This window comes from Gopherus flavomarginatus, chromosome 1, assembly GCF_025201925.1.
Source record: "Gopherus flavomarginatus isolate rGopFla2 chromosome 1, rGopFla2.mat.asm, whole genome shotgun sequence".
Taxonomy (NCBI): Eukaryota; Metazoa; Chordata; order Testudines; family Testudinidae; genus Gopherus; species Gopherus flavomarginatus.
In genome coordinates, this window is record NC_066617.1 from 89,148,146 (window position 1) to 89,174,032 (window position 25,887).

A 25,887-nucleotide genomic window follows, 5' to 3' on the forward strand; every position below is an offset into this window, starting at 1 on the left:
AAAATATTTTAACAAATTTCCATTGATATTCTATTGTTTAACAGTGCGATTAAAACTGAGGTTAATAGTGATTAATTTTTTCATTACAATTAATTTTTTGTTAATTGCGTGAGTTAACTGCAATTAATCAACAGTGAGAGAGAGAGAGAGAGCTGTCCATAAATAAAGAATGAAAATGTTATCCTTCAACATCAAATGGTATGAAAAGATGCAGAATTTATTATTTTTTATTTGCACTGTGATAGTACCTACATTGTCCAGCTCCATTTTGCTAGGCACCACACACACATAAACAGAAAGTTAATTTACCATTATAAAAATATTCTAAAAAGGGCAGATAAAGCTCATACTGCTACAGATACAAAAGATCAGAAAGAATGGCCCTGAAAATATAGTTAATCATACTAATGAGAAATCTATTATTAAAAATTATGAACTCACAAAATAAATGCTTGCAGATAAGGATGCTTAAACTTCTGTTCATGAAAAAGGCTCAGTAAAGCTACAAATATCTGTGGGTCCCAAGAGCAGCTTCTATGCCTACAGTATAAAATGATGCAAGGATTCCTAGTCCAAGGTCAGGCTACTGCCTGAAACTATTTCCATCAGCTGCCGGAACAAACTTCAATCTACAGATACCTTGACCTTGAAGTGAAGCATTCTGGCAAATGGGTGATAGAGTAATATTAAAGAAAAATTAAAGATGTTGCCATTTTTTTTTCAAAATTCAGAGTGTGAAACAATCAAAAATAGTCTGAACTAAATTCATGAAACTAAAAATATTGCAGGTTATGAGCAATTTATTTTAGTTTTCTCTTTCCCTGCTGCCAATGATTAATTCATAGAGTCTATTTTGACTTCGTCATAGTCCCAAACCAAATGCATAATAGAGAAAATGTTATGATGAAGATGCATTTGGATATGCAGAAGTTGGATATGCAAACATACTCATGGTTCATGCAAAAAAAACTTTCAAGGACTACCTAGATTCAAAATATGATAGTTAATTCTCTGAAACATTTGGAATCTACAGTAATATGTAAGTAGCTGAATAGAACTATTTTATAGTGACAAAAGCTCTCTTGGAGAATTTGGACAAAATTGCACTGCCATCTTTGGTAGCTGAGAGAAGATTTTAAGAAAGTCTCCAGGACTAATTTATTTCTAGAAATATGCTATGTTTTCCTGGGCTGAAAGTTTCTCTTTGAGTTCTTCATCAAATGAGGAAATTGCATGAATCCAACATTCATAACATTTTTCTGGTTGAGCAAAATATTTTGATCTAAACACTCATTCTGGTTTTGACTTTTTTATTTTACATAGCATTACAATAAAATGAAAAAATAAAAAAGTTTAGAAACTAAGTAATTTCAAAATCAAAACACTAAACTTTTAATTCCAAAGGTGTCAGAACAGGCAATTTTAACATTGTTGGAGCTTTTTTTCTGGTTCTCTTCCACAATGAAATTTTGGCAAAATTGACCTGACTTTGTTATGTGTTTAGATTTTTGAAAGAATACGGTTCCCTCACAGTTTCTCTGACCAGCTGTGTATAAAGTACCTTCACAGGGAGAAAATGCAGTGTATTAAAGACTTTAGTCTAAAGTGGCCTTTAATTTAATGGAGAAAGGCATAACCAGAACCAATGGCTGGGAGTTAAAGCCAAGTAAATGCAAATTAGAAATTAGGCACAGTAATCCCAGTGGAACAAACCACCAAGGGCAGTGATGGATTTGCCACCTCCACCTGTCTTCAGCTCCATGCTGGCTGCCTTGTGGAGGACCTGCTGAATCAACCCCAGACGGCTGGGCTCAATGCAGGGCTGGCAATTGGCAGGGGTGCTGGAACAATTTGTACAGTGGGGGTTGAAGAGCCATTGAATGAAACTATAAACCAGGAGTTCTCAAACTGGGTAGCGGGGCACCTCAGGGGGTTGTGAGGTTATTACATGGGGGGTTACGAGCTGTCAACCTCCACCCGTCAGGGTTCCCTCCCCACTTTGAACTCTGGGGTACAAATGTGGGGACCCGCATGAAAGACCCACTAAACTTATTTCTATCAGCTTAGGTTCTCCAAGGCACAAATCCTTTCCTTGTCCTTGGACAGTACTGCTGCCATCACCAAGTGATTTAGATAAAAATTCAGGAAACAGAGCACTTGGAGTCCTTATTTCTCCAAAATATTGCCCCAAGCCCCTTCACTCCCTTTTCTGGGAAGGCATGAGAATAATATACTAATCAATTGGTTAGTATATGTCAGCACAAACCAAACCCCTTGGTTTTTAGGACACTGAAAATCAATCAGGCTCTTAAAAGAAGAATTTTATTTTTTTAAAAAAGTAAAAGAATCATACCTTCAAAATCAAGATGGAAGATAACTTTACAGGGTAAATAAAAAGATTTAAAGCACAGAAGATTCCCCTCTGACTTTGCTTTCCAGTTACAAAACAGGAATGAAATTACCTCTTAGCATAGGGAAAAGTTACACGCTAAAACAGAAGATAAGCAAGGAAATGCATTAGATTTACTTACAATTTTTGTAATTGTAGCTGCTCATTTCAGGTATGTTTCCAGGAGATGTTTTTTTCCTGCTTGGACTCTCTCTGGGTCCAGAGGGGGACCAAACAAAGAGAGCACAAACAAAACCTCCCTCCCTCAGATTTGAAAGTATCTTCTTTCCCCATTGGTCCTGCTGGTCAGGTGCCAATTAAGCCTTTACAGGTAAGGCTACTGAGTACAGCTGCCCTGCCTATATTTATGACAACCCCAAACCTCACTTTGCCTTCAGCATTTACAATAGTGTTAACTATACAAAAAAGTGTTTTTTAATTTAGGAGGGGAGTGTCACACTCAGAGGCTGGCTCTGCAAAAGGGGTCACCAGCACAAAAGTGTGAGAACCACTGTAGCTAACGGAAACCACTCCAAGCCAGCGGCTGCTGCAGCCCGTATGGCCATTGGCCAAGGTCACACTGGCTGGGCTGGTCATCCCGCCTGGCCTTATATTCTCCCCTCGGGCCAGTGGGGCTGTTTAAAACCCAGCCGCGCGCTATCCGCTCCCTGCTGCGGGCCAGGCCCCGCGGGACGCGCCGGCCGCAAACAACCAGCCAGAGCAGGAACCTGCGCAAGCCGCCCCGCCACTTGCCCGGTTGCTAAGCAACCGCCGGTGTGTACAGGGCAGCGGGATGATGGCGGAGGCCGGGTCCCAGCCGCCGCCGCCGCCATCTCCCCGCCCCGGGCTACAGCCGCCGCCGGCTACTTTCTTCGGGGCCCTGGTGCCGGGGAACCCGGTGATCGACAGCTTCGAGTCGGAGCTGCGGGACTTCCTGGGCTTCATGCGCCGGCTGCGGAGCGTGGGGACGGCCGCGCCGCGGGGGCAGGAGCTGCACAGACGCGGGTACAGGCAGAGCGCGGGCGGGGGAGGGGGCTGGTAAGGTGCTGCCGGGGGGCGCTGCCTGCTGCGGGTGTCAGGCCTGGCCACTGGGGGCACTTCCCGCGACACACCGCCCCGGCACCCTCCACCCTCATCCTGCCCCTGCCCCCCCCCACCCGGACCCTGAAGCCCCCTTGCACTGTAACCCTTATCTGGACCCTGCCCCCCTGCACCTGGACCTGCACCCCCCCCGGCCACATAACCCTCATCTGGACCCTACCTCTCCTGCACTTGGACTCTGCAGCCTCCCCCGCCCCCCATAGCCCTCATCTAAATCCTGCCCCCTCCCCCACACTGGGAACCCTGTGGCCCTCTGGCACCATAACCCTCATCTGGACTCCGCCCCCCTGTACCTGGACCCTGCAGCCCCCCCCCCCCCACTGTAACCCTCATTTGGACCCTGCCACCCAATCTCAGGGACCCTGCAGCAGTCCCCCCAACCTCTATCCAGGCACTGTCTATCCAGGCACTGTCTCCCGCATGCACCTTAACCCTCATTCGGACTCTGCCACCCCACCCCGGGGACCCTGCAGCACCCCTGCAACTCCTATCTGGCCCCTGTCCCCAGCCTCTTGCACCACAGCCCTCTCTCATCCAGAGCCTGGCTCCCTGCATCTGGACCCTGCAGCACCCCCTCGCCATAACTTATCTGGACCCAAGCCCCCATCCCACCCTGGGGACCATGCAGCCACCTCTCCCTTCCCCTCCTCCTCCCCCCACCCGTTACTCTAATCCAGTCCTTGCCCGCCTTATCCCGCTCCTGGGATGCTGCAGCTTCCCTGCCCCCTGTAAACCCTATCTGGACCCTGTCCCCCACGCCGGGGACTCTGCAGCTGCCACCCTGTAATCACACAGTGTGCAGCAGCAGTCAAAAAAGCAAACAGGATGTTAGGAATCATTCAAAAAAGGATAGAGAATAAGATGGAGAATATCTTATTGCCCTTATATAAGTCTATGGTAGGCCTACATTTTGAATACTGCAGACAGATGTGGTCTCCTCATCTCAAAAAAGATATACTGGCATTAGAAAAAGGCAACTAAAATGATTAGGGGTTTGGAATGGGTCCTATATGAGGAGAGTTTAAAGAGGCTAGCACTTCTCAGCTTGGAAAAGAGACTAAGGGGGGACATGATAGAGATATATAAAATCATGACTGGTGTGGAGAAAGTGAATAAAGGAAAAGCTATTTACTTGTTCCCATAATATAAGAACTAGGGGCCACCAAATGAAATTAATGGGCAGCAGGTTTAAAACAAATAAAAGGAAGGTCTTCACACAGTGCACAGTCAACCTGTGGAACTCCTTACCTGAGGAAGTTGTGAAGGCTAGGACTATAACAGGGTTTAAAAGAGAACTAGATAAATTCATGGCTATTAGCCAGGAGGTGTAAGGAATGGTGTCCCTAGCATCTGTTTGTCAGAGGGTGGAGATGGATGGCAGGAGAGAGATCACTTGATCATTACCTGTTAGGTTCACTCCCTTTGGGGCACCTAGCATTGGCCATTGCCGGTAGAGCGGATACTGGGCTGGATGGACCTTTGGTCTGACCCAGTATGGCTGTTCTTATATTCTTATGTTTTTAAACTCCATGCAGATCCTGCCTCTCCCCCCGGGGACCGTGCAGATCCCCTGTAGCCCCCACACTGGGGACTTTGTAGCCCCCCTCCCATAACTCCCATCCAGACCCTGCTCATCCTGTCCCACCCAGGGACCCCACAGGCCCTCTGTAACCCCCATCTGGAGCCTGCTGTCTCTCCCATATCCAACCCTGGGGATCCTGTAGCTCCCCCCAACAAGCCCCATCTGAACCCTCCTCCCCACCACTTCCTGCAGCCCCACATCCATACCCTGTGCCCTCCAGCAGCCATCCAGCTCTTGCTCCCTCAACCTCCCACTGCTACCTGCAAATCCCCATCTGGACCTTGCTGCCTCCCTGTGTAACCCCCATCCGGATTCTGTCCCCACCTCCCCCCACAACAGCCATCTGGACCCTGCCCCTCTACTGCCCCCTGTAACCACCATCTAGACTTTGCCCCCCACCCCCACTTCCCCCTGCAACAGCCATCTGGACCCTGACCCCCTGCAATCCCTCTCTGGCTCCTGATCCCACATATCTTCCTCCAGAACAGTCCTCTTCCAACCACTGCTCCTCATCCCTCCCACTGCAATCCTCATCCAGCCCCTTGCCTCCCTCCTGCAATCCCCTTGAATCTACTGTCTCTTCCTGCTGCCCCCTTCCCTGGCAGTCTCCTCCAGCCTCTGCCTCTTTCTTCTGGGTCTTCCTGAATTACCCTGTCAATTCCCATCCAGTTACTGTCAGCCCCTGCAGGCTCCCTTATCTGCTCCTTGTAGCTCTCTTCCATCATGCCTTCCCCACCTCTAATCTTCCTGTCCCCCAACCATCTACTCAGATTTTCTTCTCGACTCAAATTTGGCACCCTCCTTTCCACTATGCTGGATTTCCATCTAGTGTCACATGCACTTTACAGTGTTCCCAACTCCAGGTGTTTAAAAACAAAAACCAAAATTTGCTTAAAAATTGAGATTTAAAAAAAAAATCTTACTTGGGTTCTTATTTGCCTTCTGTTTTTTCAGCTGTTAGGGTTTGTGTTTTTCAGCTTTTCTGCACAACCATGAAGTCTAGAAACTTATGTTGAGTCTCATGTAGTCACATGACTTCAGATAATTGTGGGAGGGGGTTAAGAAAAACACTAGATAGTGTGATAGTTGCAACACTGCACTTGGCCACCTGGGAGTTGCCCTTGCTTTTCATTATGAAAATCAGGTCACCGTGCTCATGACAGTGACAAATCAGCAGTGAGTGGGTATGAATTAGAGATCTGCTTGGGCCTAATTTTAAAAGCTGCTCGAATTCGAGGTGAGCACAGCTGACCCAAACCTGATGCAAGAATGTTGAATTGTTTTCAGAACTGACCGGATCCAAACCTGACACTTCCTCCTGAAACTGCATGAGCGCTGGTGCCTCCTCCTTAGGGCTTGGCTTGGTGGGGACTTTCTGCTCCCTATGCCTGTGATCTGTCTCTGGCTGCCTCCTGCTTATGAGGTCAGAGTGGCGGCGGCTGCGTGCCCCGCTTCTGCCTGCTGTCATTGCCTCACTGTCTGTGCTGTGTGTGCTGCAGAGTGCAAGGTACTGCAACTTAGCACACTCACTCCACAGCGCACACAGAGCACAACAAGGTGGTGGTACCTGACAGGTTGGGGGCATGCAGCCACTACCATGCAGACCCCACTGGCAGGAGGAGGTGATCAGAGATGACATGACCCAAGCCTAAGAAGGTCTGGTTGTTCTCACACCTGAACCTGACACTTCTAGTCCGGTCCTGTCAGGGTCAGGTTGCAAGGCTCTAGTGGGAATAACTTGGACACCTACACAGGTACACAAATGTAGACACATGTATCTGTCCATGTCTATTTACACACACAGTTTTATGCACATGGATGTAAGCATATCATATAGCTATGCATATTCATATGTATTTGTGCACCTTTATGTGTGTATATACATGTGAGTGCACTTATGTGTATGGATGCACAATCTCTAAATTTTTATAATGTACTGTGTATGCAGCAGCCAGGAAAAAATATCTGATTCATGCTGTGCATTTGTGTGTGTCTGTCTCTTTATATGTGCTTATAATATATATTTGCATGGTGACCATCACTATAATATCTAGACTCTATGATATACACTTACATTTTCCTTCAAGGAAATCAGGTAGTTCTGAAAAATACCACCTGAGCAGAAAGTATCAGGCGGTAGCCATGTTAGTCTGTATCCACATGTAACCCTTTTGCCCGTCTGAGTTGGCGCAACACGGGCCAGGTTCAATATCTAGGGTTCCTTTTCAATAACGCAATGCCAAACCTGCTCGAGCCCCCAGCCAGTGACCTGGGACAATTACATACCACCCCCCTGGGCGCCTCTAAGAGGCAATACTTCCCCTCTCGCAAGCACAGAGTCTGAGTGTAGCAAAATCCTTTTAATAAAGGAGGGAAACAATGCAGCATATGTTGGGGGAAACACCACAAACAGGATTCATAACACAAGCCATGAGCAAAAGACCTGCCCCCAAGTAAGTTTGGCAGTATCCTTTCCCCCTCAGGGTCTTAAGTCCAGCAACCTAAAAGATCACCCAAAAACCCAAAAGTCTCTGTCCCTGGTCAGTGCAGCCCTAGAGTTCAAAAGTTTATCTGCAGATTTTTACCTCCCAGCCCCAGGGAGAGAGCACAGCAATGTTAAGGGGCACCTTACATGGTCTGAGGCTGACTGCCCCCCTCTCCTGGGGGTTCCGCCGCAGTCTTCACCACAAGCCACTCCACCAGCCGTTCCGCTCCAGCCATTCCGCGAACTGCTCCGCTCTGCCAGCTGCTCCTCTCCACCAGCTATCCCACAAGCTGCTCCAGTCATCCTGCAAACTGCTGCACTCCACCAGCCACTCAGCAACATAGCTTCAGGCCCCACCCCTCAGCACTCAGTGATTTCAGCTTTTAGTGATTTTAGCTTGTAGTAGGGGAGCCTCAGTGCTGGTGCACCATTAGCCCAACATGAATTCAGCTCAGTAGCCTGTAACTAGACTCCTAATAGAATTAAAATTAGTTCTGATATTCTATATTAGAGAGAGTAGAAGGTACAATTGGCATTTCAAGCTCTCAAGAGGAGCCCACACCATCAGGTACAAATAACTGTCCCCAACATCTCTCAGTTCACTAGGTTTTGGAACCCATGTCCCTTGTCTAGCGAGTGCTACTTAGGTGATGGCAAGTCCTTCTGGCATAAAACAGTTTCGTTGTCCTTATTCACATAATCAGGGTAACAACACTTTATTCTTCCTGCCCCAATAACAGAGAAACTAGGGATCCCACAGCAGCCAAAGTGACCATTTGGGCTGCTGTGGGTTCATGCTAGGTGTGGTGGGTGTGCCTATGCAAACAAAATCAGCCCCTGAAGTTCTTTTCCACAACTTGCCACAATTCACCACCAGATGTCAGAGTAGAGCTCATCTTGACTCCGCTTACACACAAAAACAACAAGGAGTCCGGTGGCACGTTAAAGACTAACAGATTTATTTGGGCATAAGCTTTCGTGGAAAAGCTTATGCCCAAATAAATCTGTTAGTCTTTAAGGTGCCACCAAACTCCTTGTTGTTCACCTGAGCAGAGTTCTTACTCTGATTCTCAGCACTCTAATATGGGGCAGGTGGAACTTCCCAAAGTGTCAGCGTTTTTCATCCCTCTGGACAGTGGTGGTGGGTCGTGTCATGAACCAACTTCCTATCACCCAATTCTAACTCTTGGAACTTTTCAGTTAACTGAAACAATGAGCAGTTGAACCTTTCCATCTGGCACTCTGACCTTGCAACCCAGCAGTGATCAGCTTTGGGTGTCCATTTCCATTGTAGACCTTCCCAGTTTCTAATCAACTAAGGTCATTTTTTTTTGTTTTTAATTGATACACTTGTTTTTCCATAATTCTTTCATCCAGGATGACTGTTAGGCTCAGGCGTACCATCAGGGAGCATCAGTTTCTAGGGGGTTAGGGATGTTCAGGTATATGTCCAAGCTTTTATTTCGGCTTCTAGGTGCTTTGGCATCTTCACTTGGTGTTTTGGACTTTTCCCCTTGCGGAGTTCATAGATTCCAAGGCCAGAAGGGACCATTGTGATCATCCAATCTGACTTCCTGTAGCAGGCCCTAGAACAGGGATTGGCAACCTTTTGCACATGGCCCACCAGGGTAAGCATCCTGGTGGGCCGGGCCGGTTTGTTTACCTGCCGCGTTGGCAGGTTCAGGTGATCGCGGCTCCCACTGGCCGTGGCTTGTTGCTCCAGGTCAATGGGGGCTGTGGGAAGCAGTGTGGGATGTGCTGGCCGCCGCTTCCCGCCACTCCTGTTGGCCTGGAGCGGTGAACCGCAGCCAGTGGGAGCCGCGATCGACCAAATTTGCAGATGCAGCAGGTAAACAAACCGGCCCATCCTGCCAGAGTGCTTACCCTGGCAAGCTGCATGCCAAAGGTTGCCTTTCCCTGCCCTAGAACTTCCCCAAAATAGTTCTTAGAACATATCTTCTAGGAAATACATCCGATCATTATTTAAGAATCATCAGTGATGGAGAACCCACCATGACCCTTAGTAAATTGTTCCAATGTTTAATTACTCTCATAGTTAAAAAAATTGCACCTTATTTCTAGTCTGACTTTGTCTAGCTGCAATTTCCAGCCATAGGATCATGTTATATCTTTGGTGTCTCTGTTTGTAGAGCTTCATCATCTTTCACTTTGGTGCTTTTGATATTTTTAAGCCTTCATTTGTTGCCTTAGAAATTTGTTCTTTCTTTCTTTTGGCTGTTCTTTGTTCTTTTTTAAAATGTCAGTCTCCACCTACACTTCTCAGAGGAAGGAAGACCACTCAGCAACTTCAAACATTGTGCTGCAGAAAAATGTGTACTGAATCTGATCTGCAAATGTCATCCCAAGTACTCAGTGATGAGAAGAATGCATCAAAGGCATTCTTGAGGCACCCTTCTGCAATACCAGAAAGTCCAGGACTTCAGAATACTTTGAAGGAGAAATCCTTGAAGTGAAAACCTAAATCAGCTCTTCTGCTAAGAACTGGGATTCTGCAGGTGCTGCCTATATCAGCACAGACTCAGCTCACTTCAAGGCCCAGCAGGGCAGTTTCACATCCCAATTATTCTGCCCTGTCCACCTTGAAGCTAGGAACTGATGCCCTCTTAGTCTTTATCCTTGAAGTAAGTAGTACTGAGCAGTTCGTCTGACATTTATCATCTCCAAATAAGAAATGTCAGCAAGAAATGTAGGGAGAGAGCACTCACTTCCAAACACCCAGCTCCAGGCAGCATTGCATGAAAACTTTCAGCATCCTCCCTTCAGATTCAGTACAGGAAGATTGAGGTAGGAATTCTGAGTGGCAATTTGTATTCAGATACCTCACCAGATCACAGATATTCATCTCTGAGGTTTCTTAGAAAGCTGCTGTATTGCTTTCCTCTTTCCTTGTATCAGGCGTTGTTGGAACTCTCAACACAGTTGGACCATTTTTTGTGTTTGAAACACCGGTCCTGGAAAAGGTATTCTTGGTTTCTCTTGTAGTGAGGATCACAGCACGGTCAGTGTCAGTGCCTTCTAATGCATTTGTATATACTCGAGAATCCATTATAATTTTGTCAGTCCAGCTGTTTGTGAGGGTATAGATTGATGTTCTGAGTGACAATAGTTACTATTTGAATTTAGAGGAGGATGAATACTCTTCTAACTCCAAATATATTTGCACTGCAGAAGAGAAGTAAACTTCTCCATTACAAGTGCCAGGAAGTTTGAAAACTAGTGTATAAAGCTGTGAACTCGGTTTTGCATTAGTGCAGAGAGCTTTTGCATCTGATAGTTAAGTACTGAAACCTTAGATCGGTTATATTACAAATTTCTGGGTTCTAATGTGAGGTCCAATAGAAGGCTGAGGGCCTACATTACACCAAGGTCACCCTTTTCCCCTTGGAATTTGAAGGTGATTTATACCTTTCTTCTTTGATATTTGTATTTTTGTATCTGAGGAAATTATTTCTTTTTCATGTGATTAGCCAATTTCTTTTTGAGGAGCCTTCATTTCCTGCTAAAATCAGGGACTGACTGGAAGGTTACAAAGGTGGCTTTATGGGTCCCAAATGTCATTTGACCAATAGAGGAGGTGACTTGCACTGCAACCCACTCCTGCTGCTCTTGTAAGGGCCTTAGAGCTTGGAGACTTCCATTTGTTTCATATTAGGGAGCACAAGACCCAGGAATAAGAATCTTGTGAAAAGGATGTCTTAAAAGTGTAGCTCCTCTGTCTCCTCTCTTCTTCCTTATTTATAAGTTGTTACTTCTGAGTAGCTCTGTTATGACTGCTGAGGCTGCTCTGCAGGTGATTTCTTAGGGGATTACCTGCAAAAACAGATGTTTGGCATTGTGAAGATTCGTAACTTAATTCTTTAATGGAGTCCTCCTCTGAAAACCCCCTGTGCTTGTTAGTATGAGCCTGGTTTCCAACCAGCTATCGTGTCCCCATTTGAATGTGGCTTTCTCAATTAAGTACAAAGAGAAAGGTGGTCTGAGACAACAAAGTCATATCCATTTAGCGTTTTAAAGACAAGGACCCCATTATTCAAATTACAGCCAGTATAGGAGTCAGAGTAGTAGCATGAAGTAGCCAGTCCACTCTACTTAGCAGGCAGGCTGCCCTTGAGGCTCAATCACAGTTTACTGGAGACCTGTTGAATTAATCAGAGATGGAGTTTGTTACACAGAATCATCCTTGGTGATAGCAGTATAGATAATTGTGATCTGGTCTGTGACTGAAACATAAGAGAGTAGTAACCTGGCCCGGCAGAAGGTGACATTTTTGGCCATTGGTGATATCTGATATTGCCGGAGGTATGTCTACACAGCAATTAAGCACTCACGGCTGGCCCACGTCAGCTGCGATTCAGGCTATGGGGCTATTTAACTGCAGTGTAGATGTTCAGGCTTGGGCTCCTGAATGTCTGCACCACAATTAAACAGCCTGAATTCCACAAGCCCAAGTCAGCTGACATGGGCCAGCTGTGGCTGTTTAACTGCAGTGTAGACATACCCTTAGAATACTTTCTTTAGTAAGGCAGTTTTTCTTTTTCTCTCTCACTTCCAGTACATATGTCCTTATCTATTCCAACTATTGTAATTTTCTTGTACATTTCATGCTAGAGGCTGTCTAGTCAGTTCTCTTCTTATTCCTGTGATATATGCCATAGTATGAAAAATATCTGTTTTTATTTCATGATCCAGTAATTGCTTAGTTTATGACTGCCTGACATGCTTTATTACTTTTGACATTTTTCTTTTCTGTCCTTTTCATTCATTTGTTCTAATCTAATGATTTTTCCACATTGTAATCCATTGAGTTCATTTAAAATACCAAATAGTTTTTTTAAGACTGAACATCTTTCAACATCCAGTGATTTTCAACATTTTTCATATTAGCTGGAAAGTGGGACACATTTTACATCTCTTGTGACCCTGTCAGAATACTTCAGAGGAATTCGTATGTTAGAACATTTTGATAAGTACTTATGTAGGAAGTAATTCATCCTAATATAAATTCATTGTGATAAAAGCTTGAAACTTGATGGTTGACTTGTTTGCTCAAATCAATATTAATAATTACTTGGTTTTTAAATTCATAATGTTCATATTGTTTCAGGTGCATTTGGAAGAAAGAGCTCTTTAACGGCTAACGTAACTGGAATTTTTATTATTCATTTCCTTGATATAGCAGGTCTGTTGCCAGCTTTTAATGTGTAACTTTTGTCTCCTGCTGTTTGTTTAGAGCAAACACTTTGTTTAATATTTGGATCAAGTATAAGCCTCGACTGCCAGATTGGTATTACAATGAAAAACTTCTGAAAGTTGGTGACCTCCTTATTCAGATCAAAGTAAGTCATATTAAATAGAAAAGATTCAACTCCCACATCTGTGTTTCATTGTGTGTTTCTATGTTGGGGTAACATTTAATTATACTTTACTGGAAGCTGTTTTGAATATGAGATAAATTAATAAAAATAATTCTAATTGCAATTGGTGCATTGTGGCCACAGCTGATTACACTGAGTGTAATTGTTTCACTGTTGCATTGTGCTCCCCCATCTGTTTCTTGTGCCCACCTGTTGTCTTAAACATAAGATGTGAGACTAAAAACTCTTTAAGGCAGGGCCCATCCTTTCATTATGTATGTATAATGCTAGCACGGTGGGGCTGCAGTCTCTGACAGGGGCCTCTAGGCACTCTTTCAGTACAAATTAATAATAGTAAAAATAATGGACCGGTGTTAGTGAGTACATGTCTTTTAATGTCTGCTGAACAGGACCTCAAACCTTACCACAACCTTCCCCATGGGTGTCCTTAAGAGGAGGCCCTGCCAGCCCAGTTTATTGCCTGGGATTTTGAGGGTTAATTCCTAGCCAAGTTTCAGAGACGGTTCAAGAATGACTACTTACTCCTGGGGGAATTCTGCACCACTGCGTGCATGCATAATTAATGTGCCACGTATAAACTTTTCCCAAAGAAAATAACTTCTGCTGGAAAGTTGCTGCAGTTCCACCCTTTGCCCACCAGGGACCACTGTGGCACTAAACCAGAGCAGCTGCTCCTAGGTGGGAGCAGCCCCAGCTGCTAATAGGAAAGGGAAGAGATTGCCTGTCTGGTAGTGCTGTCCCTGTGGGGCCAGGTCAGGAAACAGGGGATATGGGGGGACAGAGAGTGTGGGGCTAGGGGGGATGTCACAGACTGGGTTTCCTAAGGGCTATTGGAGAAGGACCGACTGGGGCAAGGGCTGAATGGGAGTGGAGGTGCTTGGCCACATGGGGACAGGAGAGGGGGTGCAGGATCATATGTGGGAAGGGGAATGGCTGAGGGGGCAAAGAGACACATGGAGGTGGGGGAGGGGGTGCAGGGCTATATGGGAAAGGGAATGGCTGAGTAGGGGCATAGAAACACATGGGCACAAGTGGGAGGGATGCAGGGACACATGGGGATGGGGGCAAGGGACTGGCAGAGGGGGTACAGGGACATCTGGGGACAGGGAGGGGATGCAAGGACACATGGAGGGTGGCTGAGTGGGGTGGAGGGACACATGAGGATGTAGGAGCAGGTGCAAGGACACATGGGGGTACAGGGACACATGGGAACGGGGCAGATGTGCCTGACTCAGTGGGAGAGGCTAGGGATCAGCCAGGGTCTGCATAGAGGAGGCTACCTCCCTCCCTCTGAATCTGTTCCATATTTCTCTCACGCACACCCAACAATTCTCCAGGTTCACTCCCAGTCTCCTTTCCTCTCCCTCATCTCCTCCATTACCCCAGACTCCCCCAAGCCTTTGCACTGCTTCTGAGGGGGGGCAGGAAATATGGTTCTGTATTGTAGTTTAGATGAATTACTCCAAGTTCTGTATTTATATGCCTAATAAGGAATCTATTTGACAAAAAACATTTTCTGAATCTTTTTCATTGTCTGTTTTATTACAGACATACTTGCTGACAGGTATTGTGACATACATTACCAAAATAATTGATACGGTGTGATTATAGTGTGGTTATGTTGAGAAATAATATATGCAGAATTTTAAAATATTATGTGCAGATTTTTTTTAATTTTTTGGTGCAGAATTCCCCCAGGAGTAAGGCTGGAAGGTAGTTACTTGCAACTGAACTTATATAGGACTAGAAGGTTTCACACTTCCGAGGCTGAGCTTCTTGCACATACCTGGCCTCCTTGCATCCCTCTAGTACCTCTCACAAGCTCCCTGCATGCCATCCCCTCTATTTCAAGGACTCCCTGCAACTTCCCCAATCTCCCCCTGACAGAGGTTTTGTGTATTCCCTATTCCCCACTTCTCCCATACTTGGGTCCCCCATTCCAGCAGCTCTGCGTGCACCCCTGTTTTCACATCCCCCACATGCCCTCCATTCTTCTCTAATAACCACGGAAAGGGCTTAGTGTGTACCCCATTCTGCCCTTCTTCCCATGGCAGTGACTACGTGTGCCTCATGCGAGATTCCCCCATTCTCTCCCTCCAGTGGTTCTGCGTTCCCAATTTCTCCCTCCCACCTGTTCCAGGGTCTCTCTTTTTCTCTCCCATGGCAGAAGTTCTAGCTACACCCATTCCCCCTAATTTTCTCTCCTCCCATAGCAGGATTCCCCATTCCCGCCCCCATGCTAGGGAGTCTGTGTGAACCTTCATTACCACCCCTCCAGGGTTGATTAATCAAAGCAGTTTAAATAACTGATTTTAATCATCATTAAAATCAGCAAGCAGGAAACCTAGATTTAAATAATTATTTTTAATTATGTTTAGCATTTATACTTTAGTTATTTTCCTCAAGAAAGGTTGATATTAGTTGATTGGTAACTATTAAAATATGTTGACTTACAACAAATTTAACCTTTGCACTAAATGTGGTGCTTTTTTTGACTAACCAAGAGGATACACTGAATCTACATACATTTATTTAAATAATTATATAGCTTAACATACCTTTATTCAGATGCTTAATATTTACATTTTTACTAAATTAGAAAATGGTGAATGATACATTTCTTATTAACTAAATGATGAGTAATTTTTTTTACTTGCAGTTTGTGTACAGCTCTGTTCAGCTGGAAATTCAATTTAAAATGCACAAAAGCAGCCTTTTAAAAATCAAATAAAATTACTTTATATGTTCTGGGTAAATAAGAAAATGTTTATCAAAACATGTCTTGCTTTTAAAACTAACTGATTTAATAAACAAAGGAAGTATTATCTGTAGTTAGTGAGCAGACAGAATCAGTTAAATTCACTATGTCCTTCAAGATTTTAGAACTAGTAGCATATACTCTCACATGTAGTTTTTATTCATAGATTGGGAAAGGAAAACAAGCTTTACTGCATTTTCAGTGCCTAATTGGTTTCTTAACTTTGAATGAACTAGTCATTGAACTGAACTAGTTGAATAAGCTGAAATTAAGAAAATATTAACAAGAGGCAACTACTGGCAAAAGCTGGTTTAGCACTTCAATAAACTGTTGTTCCATGTGCTTAGCCAGTGACTCAAAACACTGACTTGATGAAACTTTCTTTAAAATTTGGCAACAAACATGTAGAACATAATATTTTTTGCATTTAAGTTGCATTATTTTAATAGAATATAATAAGTTTAGACTTCAACATAGATTAGATTATAAATAGGTTTAATTTTAAAAAGTAAACTTGTATTTAATTTAAATTTTTTAAAAATCTGATTTTTAATTTTTTTTTAAATTATTGGTTTTAATCAATCCTGCCCTATTCCCTAGCACCCATGCCAAGGGGCTCTGTAGGCCACCTTTCCCACCATCTCCCCATGCTGGGGCTCTGTTCCCCGTTTCCTCTTCCTGCCATATGAAGTTCCCTCGATTTTCCCCATCATAACAGAGTCCTCTATTCTCTCCCCCATGCCAGGGGGCCAGCCATGCAGGTCAGCTGTGGATGCATCTCACTGGTCAAGAGAAGGAGCATTGCCATGAAATTGGCCCATGTCTATATTGTGGTGGATTTGGCCTTAACTTATTCAATAAGAATGCGGACACTCTATCTCCTCATCGGCCTTACTAATGTCCCATCAATCTCCAGCAAGGACCAAGATCCTGTTTGGGTGATTTACACCCTATTGGAACCAGAACTCATGGCTATTCTAACTATCTTGTGATGCCTTTTAGTCTTTCAAGAATACTAACCACTCTTCAGCATTTTGTTAAAGACATTTTTAGGGACACTTTAGATCAATTCCTCTGTGACCAAAACATTTGCTCTAGTGCTGAAATATCTCTGTGAGCATGGGTTATATGCAAAATTAGAAAAGTGTGAGTTTGACCAGGTAATTCTAGGTTATATGGTCTCTTCAAGTGACACAACATAGACTGTCAGAGTACTTGCAATCATGAACTGGGCAACCCCAAGAAATGTGCATGAAGTTCAACGTTTCCTTGGATTTTCAAATTTGTACTGATGTTTTATTAAGGATTTTGCATAATTGGTGGTCCACTATGACTGCATTGCTCTGGAATAATGTCTGATTTGCCTGGACACGGGAAGCTAAGTCTGTCTTCGACCTTTTAAAGGAGGCATTTATGTCAGCATCTATTCTGTTGCACTCAGATCCTGCAAAACCTTGTATAGTTGAGGTGGACACACCAATGTGGCAGTTAGAGTAGTACTATCACCATGCCATGGACCCTGGAATCTACTCCATCCATGTGCATATTACTACCATAACTCACACTCGCATAGCAGAATTATGAGATGTGCAATACAAAGCTATTCACCAATAAAGCTGCCTTTGAAGATTGGCACCACTATCTCAAGGGCATGTGTCAAGGTTCCTCCCCCACTCTGAACTTTAGGGTACAGATGTGGGGACCTGCATGGACACTTCTAAGCTTAACTGTTAGCTTAGATCTGATAACACTGCCACCATCCAGAAATTTCAGTGTCTGGAACACTTCCTGTCCCACCAAAACTTTCCCCTTCCTGGGCTGCCTTGAGAGGCTTTTTCACCAAGTTCCTGGTGAACACTGATCCAACCCCTTGGATCTTAACACAAGGAAAATTTAACCACCCCCCCTCCTTTCCCCCACCAATTCCTGGTGAGTCCAGATCCAATCCCATTGAATCTTAAAACAAGGAAAAATCAATCAGGTTCTTAAAAAGAAAGCTTTTAATTAAAGAAAGAAAGGTAAAAATTATCTTTGTAAAATCAGAATAGAAAATACTTTACAGGATAATCAGATTCATACAGCCCAGAGGAACCCTCTCTAGCCTTAGGTTCAAAGTTACAGCAAACAGAGGTAAAATCCTGTCAGCAAAAAGGAACATTTACAGGTTGAAAAAACCAAAATAAGACTAACACGCCTTGCCTGGCTGTTACTTACAAGTTTGAAACATGAGAGACTGATTCAGAAAGATTTGGAGAGCCTGGATTGACGTCTGGTCCCTCTTAGTCCCCTGAGCGAACAACCCCCAAAATAAAGAGCACAAACAAAAGACCTCCCCCCACCAAGATTTGAAAGTATCTTATCCCCTTACTGGTTCTCTGGTCAGGCATCAGCCAGGTTTACTGAGCTTCTTAACCCTTTACAGGTAAAAGTGGCATTAACCCTTAGCTATCTGTTTGTGACAGCATGCAATTTACAGTCCAACAATTTACAGATCATAAAAATTTGGAATATCTGCGGACCACAAAAAACCTGAACCAATGCTCTTTTTTCATCTTCAGATTTAACTTCGTTTTGACGTACTATCCAGGCATCGAGAACAGCAAGCCCAATATACTCTCATAAGGGGGAATAATTAGGAGAAAGAGCTTGTAATTTTGCCAACACCTTAATACACAGGGATTTGCTGTCCCTCATTTGATTCTCATTATCTATTGACCCATTTGCAGCAGTCATGGTGACTCAGAATGCTGCCAGTGACCACCATCTAACTCCAACTTCCTGATCAAAGATGGGATCCTTCATTTTAAGGGCTGTATCTATGGCCACCCATGGCTTTAAGTACTTAAACTTTGTCATGATTCTCCTCTGGCTGGCTACTTTGGTGACTTTGAAACATGAGGACTAGTTTCTTGACATTTTTGGTGGCCGAAGATGCAGCCCTTCATCATAAGAACATAAGAATGGCCATGCCAGGTCAGACCAATGGTCCATTTAGGCAAGTATCCTGTCTTCCCACAGTGACCAGTTCCAGATGTTTCAGAGGGAATGTAGAGAACAGGGCAATTATCAAGTGATTTATCCACTATCATCCATCCCACAAACATCTTCTTTTCCTTTGCCTCCCCTCCCAGTTGCTGCCAACTTTCCATCCTAGACAAGCACCAATGCCTTCCCCTACCTTTATCATCCTCAGACCCTCATGCTATCCTTTTCCTCACAAATGCATGTTCTTAATTCTTTTCCATTGTCATCCACTGTGCTCCTACCAATCAACAAGTTCCAATCTCTTAGAAGACACCTTGATTCCAGGTGTCATCTATTCAGAAATTGCGTAGCATTCTTATTAACAGTTAGGCATCTGGAATGAGACCACTGCTCATAATGCTGACCAGTATTGTCTCATTGTTTTCTTATGCTCTTTCTGTCTATATTTTAAATCCAGTGTCAGGTATTTGTCATGTTTCTGAATTTAAAAAAAACCCTGACTCATTTGATTACCCCAAAGATTCTAATGCTTTCTGTGGAGGACTTGATCATGTAAGCTACATTACAAAATGTTTTCCTGACTTTTCAGCATAGGCCTGGGTGAGTCTACTTCACCTCCAGTTATTGTTCTACATTGCCTTTTGTTAAATGAGTGTAAAATAGTATAATACACATTTTATAATTGCACAGAAAAATAAAATGCAAAATCTATGAATAACATATTCTTCACATTCCAGGAATATAAGCTAGCACTTCTACAGTGCTACGGACGGTATCTTCAGCAGTCCAGTTCAATAAACCTTGACGAGGTAATAGCAGATGTGAATCAGTTTAAGTCCGTGTTTTTTCCAAATGGTTTTGGTGATAAAAGTGCTGCACTTACGGTAGGTATAAACAAGAAAGAGTTTTAACAAAAATGTTAATGATTTCAAAATAAGAGGCCTTTATTAAGCTTCAACAAATGTATATCAGACTGTTGCACTAACAAGAGGTAGATTTGCTAATACCTGGAGCTCTTTAATTGTTCACATATCCAGATAGGAAGTAACATACGTCTGCAGAGCTCCTTGCCACAAGATGTCATTGAGATTAAAAAAGAATTCACAATTATATGAATGCTGAGACTATCCAGAGTTATATAATTAATGATTTTTAAAAAGTTTTGGAAGGAATATAACCCCTCATGCTTCAAGGCATAATCCAACCTCTAACTAACTGAAGTTAGGTAGACAGTTTTCCTGTGGGCAGGTTATTCCATGACCAGGGTTTCTCCTCCAGAACAGCTGGCATAAACTACCGTCAAAGACAGGATATAGACCAAAGTTGATGACTGGTCACTGATTGAATGTGTCAATTTTTGTGTTCTTACCTTATGTGAAATCAAGGCAGTCAACACAATTAGAACTTTGTATTGTAAATTGTGTAATTTCTGTGTAAAAATACTACACATAAGCTGCTTGATGACAAAGCAGCATCACACTACTATCAATATATTCTTTTCTGGGTATTAAATAAAATAGACTGATAAATAGATATACATGGTCAATAGTTTCATCTGTAAATTATGAAAATTTGTAGGAAAGCCAAATGACCTCAGGGAAGGTGTAAACATTCCTTTGTGTTATTGCTACAAGAGACCAAGGGCTTGTGATAGGTCCTTTGGTATGAGTAAGGCAGGGCAAGGTGAGAGGAAGGCATCACAAAAATAATGCATTCTGTCCCAGCAGTGCTCTCTTGGGCATTTGGATTTCTCCCTGAGCTAGGATAACTGGGAAAGCACTTGTGATGATCAAGTACAGCTGACCTTAGTTAGTAGTAAAGCCTTAAAAAGGGCCTTAGATTTTTTGTTTTTCTGGGAAGAGATGGAATGAGGTGACTTGTTTAGAATCCAGGACAGGGAGCTCTGGAAATATGAGAGCTACTGTTTGTTTTGGTATTTAAAGACTGTTCAGCCTCAAGAAGGGAATGTGGTCAGAAATTTCATTAGTCTGTTTTATTTTGTTTTTTCAAGATAATTTTTAAAATAAGTCTAAAGTTCCAGAAATGGTTTCCTTTACTTAACTTGCAACGTGTTGAGTTTGTCCATCATCATGGACCTTGGAAATGCCACAGGATCTAATTTCAAAATGGAAGGTGCCTAAATTAGAATGCTTAGTCCATATAATATTGATGTATACAGAATTAGACCTTAGGCACTGATCTACTTTTGTCCCAAGTCCCAGTCCAGTGCCTTATTTGTCCTCCCTTCCTACCATTCTGTCATGCAGGAGAATAGTGTATTAAACTTATTCTCTGCATGTGGATCTAATGGAAGCCATCTCCACAGCTTAATAACCCCTTCTCTATTCTCTAAGTCACTATGTCTGTAACTGTTATGGTATAACTCTGATATATGCTTTACTTTCGCATGTTTAATATTTTGTTGTGCTTTGCTAATGTGAAAACTGATAAATATAAATATTTTAAGACAGTATTTCTTATTTTACTTCTGTTCCCATACACTTTAGTTCCATGCTTTGCAAGGAAGGAATATTTGCATTTACCAGATGTTATGCATCAGTGATAGAAATCTCCAGAATCAAGAATCTCTGCAGATGTGTTTCAATATCTTGTCCTCCTTACGACTCATTATGCAGGTGGCTCTATCTCAGGAGCATTTGTGTTGGCTTATCTATAATGGTACGTTGCATATTTCATTTATATTTTTCTGTCAAAGTATGCCTTGTAAAGGAAATCTCATACTTGTTCAGTAATGACAACAAAAAGACTGTGAGTGAAATTCTAGTTCCCTTTCAATCATAAGTATTTTTTCAACAATTAAATAATGATATTTTGAAATTCACACTGACTTTCAGTTTTCATTTTTCTACATAGTATTACATTTTTGTGTTGGACATTTGTAAAAGAAATAACTTATTCATAGACCACAGTTGAGCAATGTTTTGAGTGTACTCATATAATGAATTCTAACAGATCATAATGAAAGCATTTTTTAAATTAAATGATATACGAACAAACTATGGAATCTTTTAGCTGTAAAATGTACTTACAAATAGGGATTTTTTTTACAAAGAGGATTACATTTCTGAAGTGTAGGAAATAAATTTATGACTGTTTGAAACATAAAAACTTTGTGTGTGCTTTTTTAAAAAATAATATTCTCCAGCATTGGATTTAATGATAAAAATTCCTTTTAAAAATGGAAACTACTTTTAGATTAAGAATTTGATTCCATCTGTATCTGATTAATATTGTCCACCATGTAAGTGTGTTGTTCATACTTGGCTTAATTTAGATCAGATGAACTGACTTGGGTATATAAAAAGAGACTATCAAGAATTCTTAAAAGGCCATTCTGTTTTTTTCTCCCACCCAAAAGCATGGATTATTATTTGATACAACTAGTGTAAGTTACCGTAATATAATATTGCGTATGAGAGAAAAGGCGCTTTTGAATTGGTGGTGAAGTGCTGGTATTTTCTTTCCTGTTTAGAGCTTTAATGGGGCTGGAGATTCCAACCACTTATCTGCTGAGACCACTCTTGGTCTCACCTCTCCCTTTCAGCTCCCCCTTGACAGCCAAAGAAACACAATAAAATAATTAAATTAAAATATACTAATTTTCCATTCTGGGATCCCATTGCCAGTTCTGTGGACCAAATCCCTGTCTTGAGCATGGTTTTGTCCAGCATTAGCTCCCTCTAACTGGCTGAAATGAGGTTAGAGTAGAATCGTAGAATCATAGACTCTAAGGTCAGAAGGGACCATTATGATCACCTAGTCTGACCTCCTGCACAATGCAAGCCACAGAATCTCACCCACCCACTCCTGTATCAAACCTGTGTCTGAGCCATTGAAGTCCTCAAATCATGGTTTAAAGATTTGAAGGTGCAGAGAACCTTCCGGCAAGTGACCCGTGCCCTACGCTGCAGAGGAAGGCGAAAATCCCCCAGGGCATCTGCCAATCTGCCCTGGAGGAAAATTCCTTCCCAACCCCAAATATGGCGATCAGCTAAACCCTGAGCATGTGGGCAAGACTCACCAGCCAGACACCCAGGAAAGACTTCTCTGTAGTAACTCAGATCCCACCCCATCTAACATCCCATCAGAATCCATTGGGCATATTTACTGTTAGTAGTCAAAGACAAATGAATTGCCAACATTATGCTATCCCACTCTGGCGTTTCTCCTCCCAGGACTCTGCCCCTTCTTCTGGGTAGAACATCTTTCTGTAGCTCCCTCAGCAACAGGAGGTTTGTGGCTCACTACGCATCTGAGGCATATACCAATACCCTATTAATGGATGCTGTGGGATGGCTTGTTGATAAAATGTCCTTCTAGTTGTGTTGATTGGTGTTTTGTTGCCTCTTTGCACTACAGGTGTCCTTTTCTACACAGAATATACACCCTGGAGTGTTTTATTGCTTGTCTAGCTTTTTGTATACTCAGAACTTTGTTACACATGTTACACTTCCACAGTGGGATTTTCAAAAGTACTTTAGTGATTGAAGCACAAGTCCCATGAATTTTCCCATGAAAATTCTATCTCTAATAGTCACATCCCTTGATTAGACCTGTGATATTAAATATTTCTACTGGACATTTAAGACTTCAGTAATATATAATTTTTATGAGGATATTTTTCTACTTATTTTACAGTGGACATTAACGTTACACAAGAATTTGAATGGCTTCAACTTCTCTAATTAATTAAAAATAATTATGTTAGAAGTTTTTTAATTTTTAAAACTATATTTTCAGTTGTTTTTCATCTTGAAATAAGAGACCTATGAACAATCCAAATACTAACAACAACATTTCAGTTAACCAGCATAACAGATCTGAAGTAGAAATGTTGGACTCATATTGATTTTTGTATAGATTTTAATTTATTTTTATTCTTCTAGGTACAGTTTATATATACACCATATGCAGACGTTTGATGAGCCTAGGTCAGTCTGCTAAGGTATGGCAAGATAAACTGGAAGGTTTTTTATATTTGGTATTTCTAATATATTGTACAGCTATGATGAATTCTTTTAGCTTTACAGCAAACAGAATTTTACTGAAAAGAAGGAAATGCATTTGTATTTTGTCATATTGGATAAATCTTATCTGACCAACTCCACTCTCCCTGGCAGTAGTAACGCTGACCATCTTGGACAGTGGGGTAAAAGAGTTTGGTGTCCAGAGAGGCTTGTGTAGAAGGGCAGGAGAACATGAGTTTCCCGCAGCCTTCATGGACCTCTGTGGCATTCAACTGTGAGCATATGTCCCCACAATACCAGGCTGCTGGTTTTTAGGATTAGTCAGGCCTCTGTCGAGTGTTCCAGTAAGAGTCATCCAAGCCCCTTGAAGTTGTATTTAGTTCATTTTTAATTTAATAAACCATTTATTTCAAAAATGAAGCACACTTTAACTGCACGACATTTTAATGATTTATCACCCCAATTCTTGGCCCCTAATATCTTGACACAAGGTAGTGATTCCAAAGTAGTCAATTATCAAAAAAGGGTGGCACAAGATTCTTATACTGTCTTTGTGAGGAAGGCAGATGGTAGAACTTAGGGTTCTCAAGTCCTTAATTAGATATCCCTGATGGAGCCTCATTCGCACTGCATGTTTTGGGCCAGATCTTCAACTGGTATATATCATTATTGCTCCATTGAAGTCTGTTACATTGATTTACACCAGCTAAGAATGTGGCCTTTTGATTTCATTTTGATAACAAATCTTTTAAAAATATCCATCATATAATACTGCTTACCTGTAAATTTGAATAAAACAGAGTGGTTTAGACAAATGTTTGTATCCACATGTGACAAATACTACACTGTAACTCTGTCATCACTATAAATGCTTAAGTAAAGTAATGACTCTTAATGGCAAGCTGTTGTTAACTGAGATTAGGATAATTTATTATACATTGTTATAGTTTCACTATTTAAAATAGAGTATAAATCAGCAAGCTGAGACATATTGGGCTGGCTGTTTATATGAATGGAATTATCCTTTTGCTGGTTTCTGTTAGAGCTGTAGTGACACCCTGTGGCTGGGTTTTTTTTAATCATGAAAGTTTCTTTCATGTGAGTATCTCAGCTGGTATGCCCTGGACTTTATTTTTTTCACTTATCTAGATTTGAATTGGATTTCAATTTTTCACCCACCTGGAGTAAACAGACACTGGACAATCCTAGATCCAATATTTTTTTTTGTTGACAAATGGTTATTTCAAAAAAAATAACAGGAGTACTTGTGGCACCTTAGAGACTAACAAATTTATTTGAGCATAAGCTTTCATGGGCTACAGCCCACTTCATCGGACGTGAAAGCTTACGCTAAAATAAATTTGTTAGTCTCTAAGGTGCCACAAGTACTCCTGTTGTTATTTTTGCGGTTACAGACTAACATGGCTGCTACTCTGAAACCTATGGTTATTTCAAGAGCAAGAGTATCCCTGTCAGGGACTGGAGAGTTTCAAAGGAAATTTTCCATTTTAACATCTTAGCACTGAAACTGGAAGTGACTTCGTATCTTTTTTTCTATATGCCAGTGTATCTCAAATTATACATGTAATGTGCTTCATGGTTTCTGGAGTAAGCACTGTCAGCTACATTCAGGACATGTATTTTCAGTTCAGTAATTTACAGAAGGCCTGAGTTTGTAAATTGACTTCATTTGGAAATGAGGGTGCTCAGCATCTCATAGAACATCAGGCCCAAAGGTAGCAAGAGAGGAAAATGCTGTTCAGTAGGGTGAAGTGTTGTGATTCTGTAGAAATGAAGCTAGACTTGTCTTTTTAGCAAGGCTAATGATATCAAGAGGTCTTTGCTGTGAAGAGTTGGTTTGGAGAAGAGGATGAATGTCCCCAAACTGAAGGCCTCAACCCCCTACACCCACTGAGGACAGCGAAAGTAGAGTGTGTTCAGCACGTCATAAGAAGTGCTCAATGCTTTGTGGAATCAGAGCCTAAAGGGCTTGATCTTGCGTCTTTCAAGTGAATACGAGTTTTTCAATTGACTTGAATGAGAGCAGGCTCACGCCCCAGATGAGGAAACAATTCAGTAGTGAACTGGGATTGTTTTGATATATCAGGTCCTAAAATGTCAGGTGAAGAGAAAGAGAGACAAGATGGGTGATGTAATATCTTTTATTGGATTAACTTCTGTTGATGAAAGAGACAAGCTTTTG

The 25,887-nt window shown here is 42.3% G+C and overlaps 1 protein-coding gene across 1 annotated transcript in view; it reads left to right on the top strand.

Moving 5' to 3' along the window:
- The first annotated feature begins 3,182 nt into the window (after positions 1–3,182).
- Positions 3,183–25,887, top strand: part of CFAP54 (cilia and flagella associated protein 54) — a 191,924-nt gene continuing 169,219 nt past the window's right edge. Inside the window, exons 1-5 of the mRNA XM_050935964.1 lie at positions 3,183–3,394; positions 12,809–12,914; positions 19,434–19,580; positions 21,204–21,375; positions 23,604–23,662. Of these exons, the coding sequence (XP_050791921.1) occupies positions 3,183–3,394; positions 12,809–12,914; positions 19,434–19,580; positions 21,204–21,375; positions 23,604–23,662 (696 nt within the window). The remainder of the gene's footprint in view (positions 3,395–12,808; positions 12,915–19,433; positions 19,581–21,203; positions 21,376–23,603; positions 23,663–25,887) is intronic.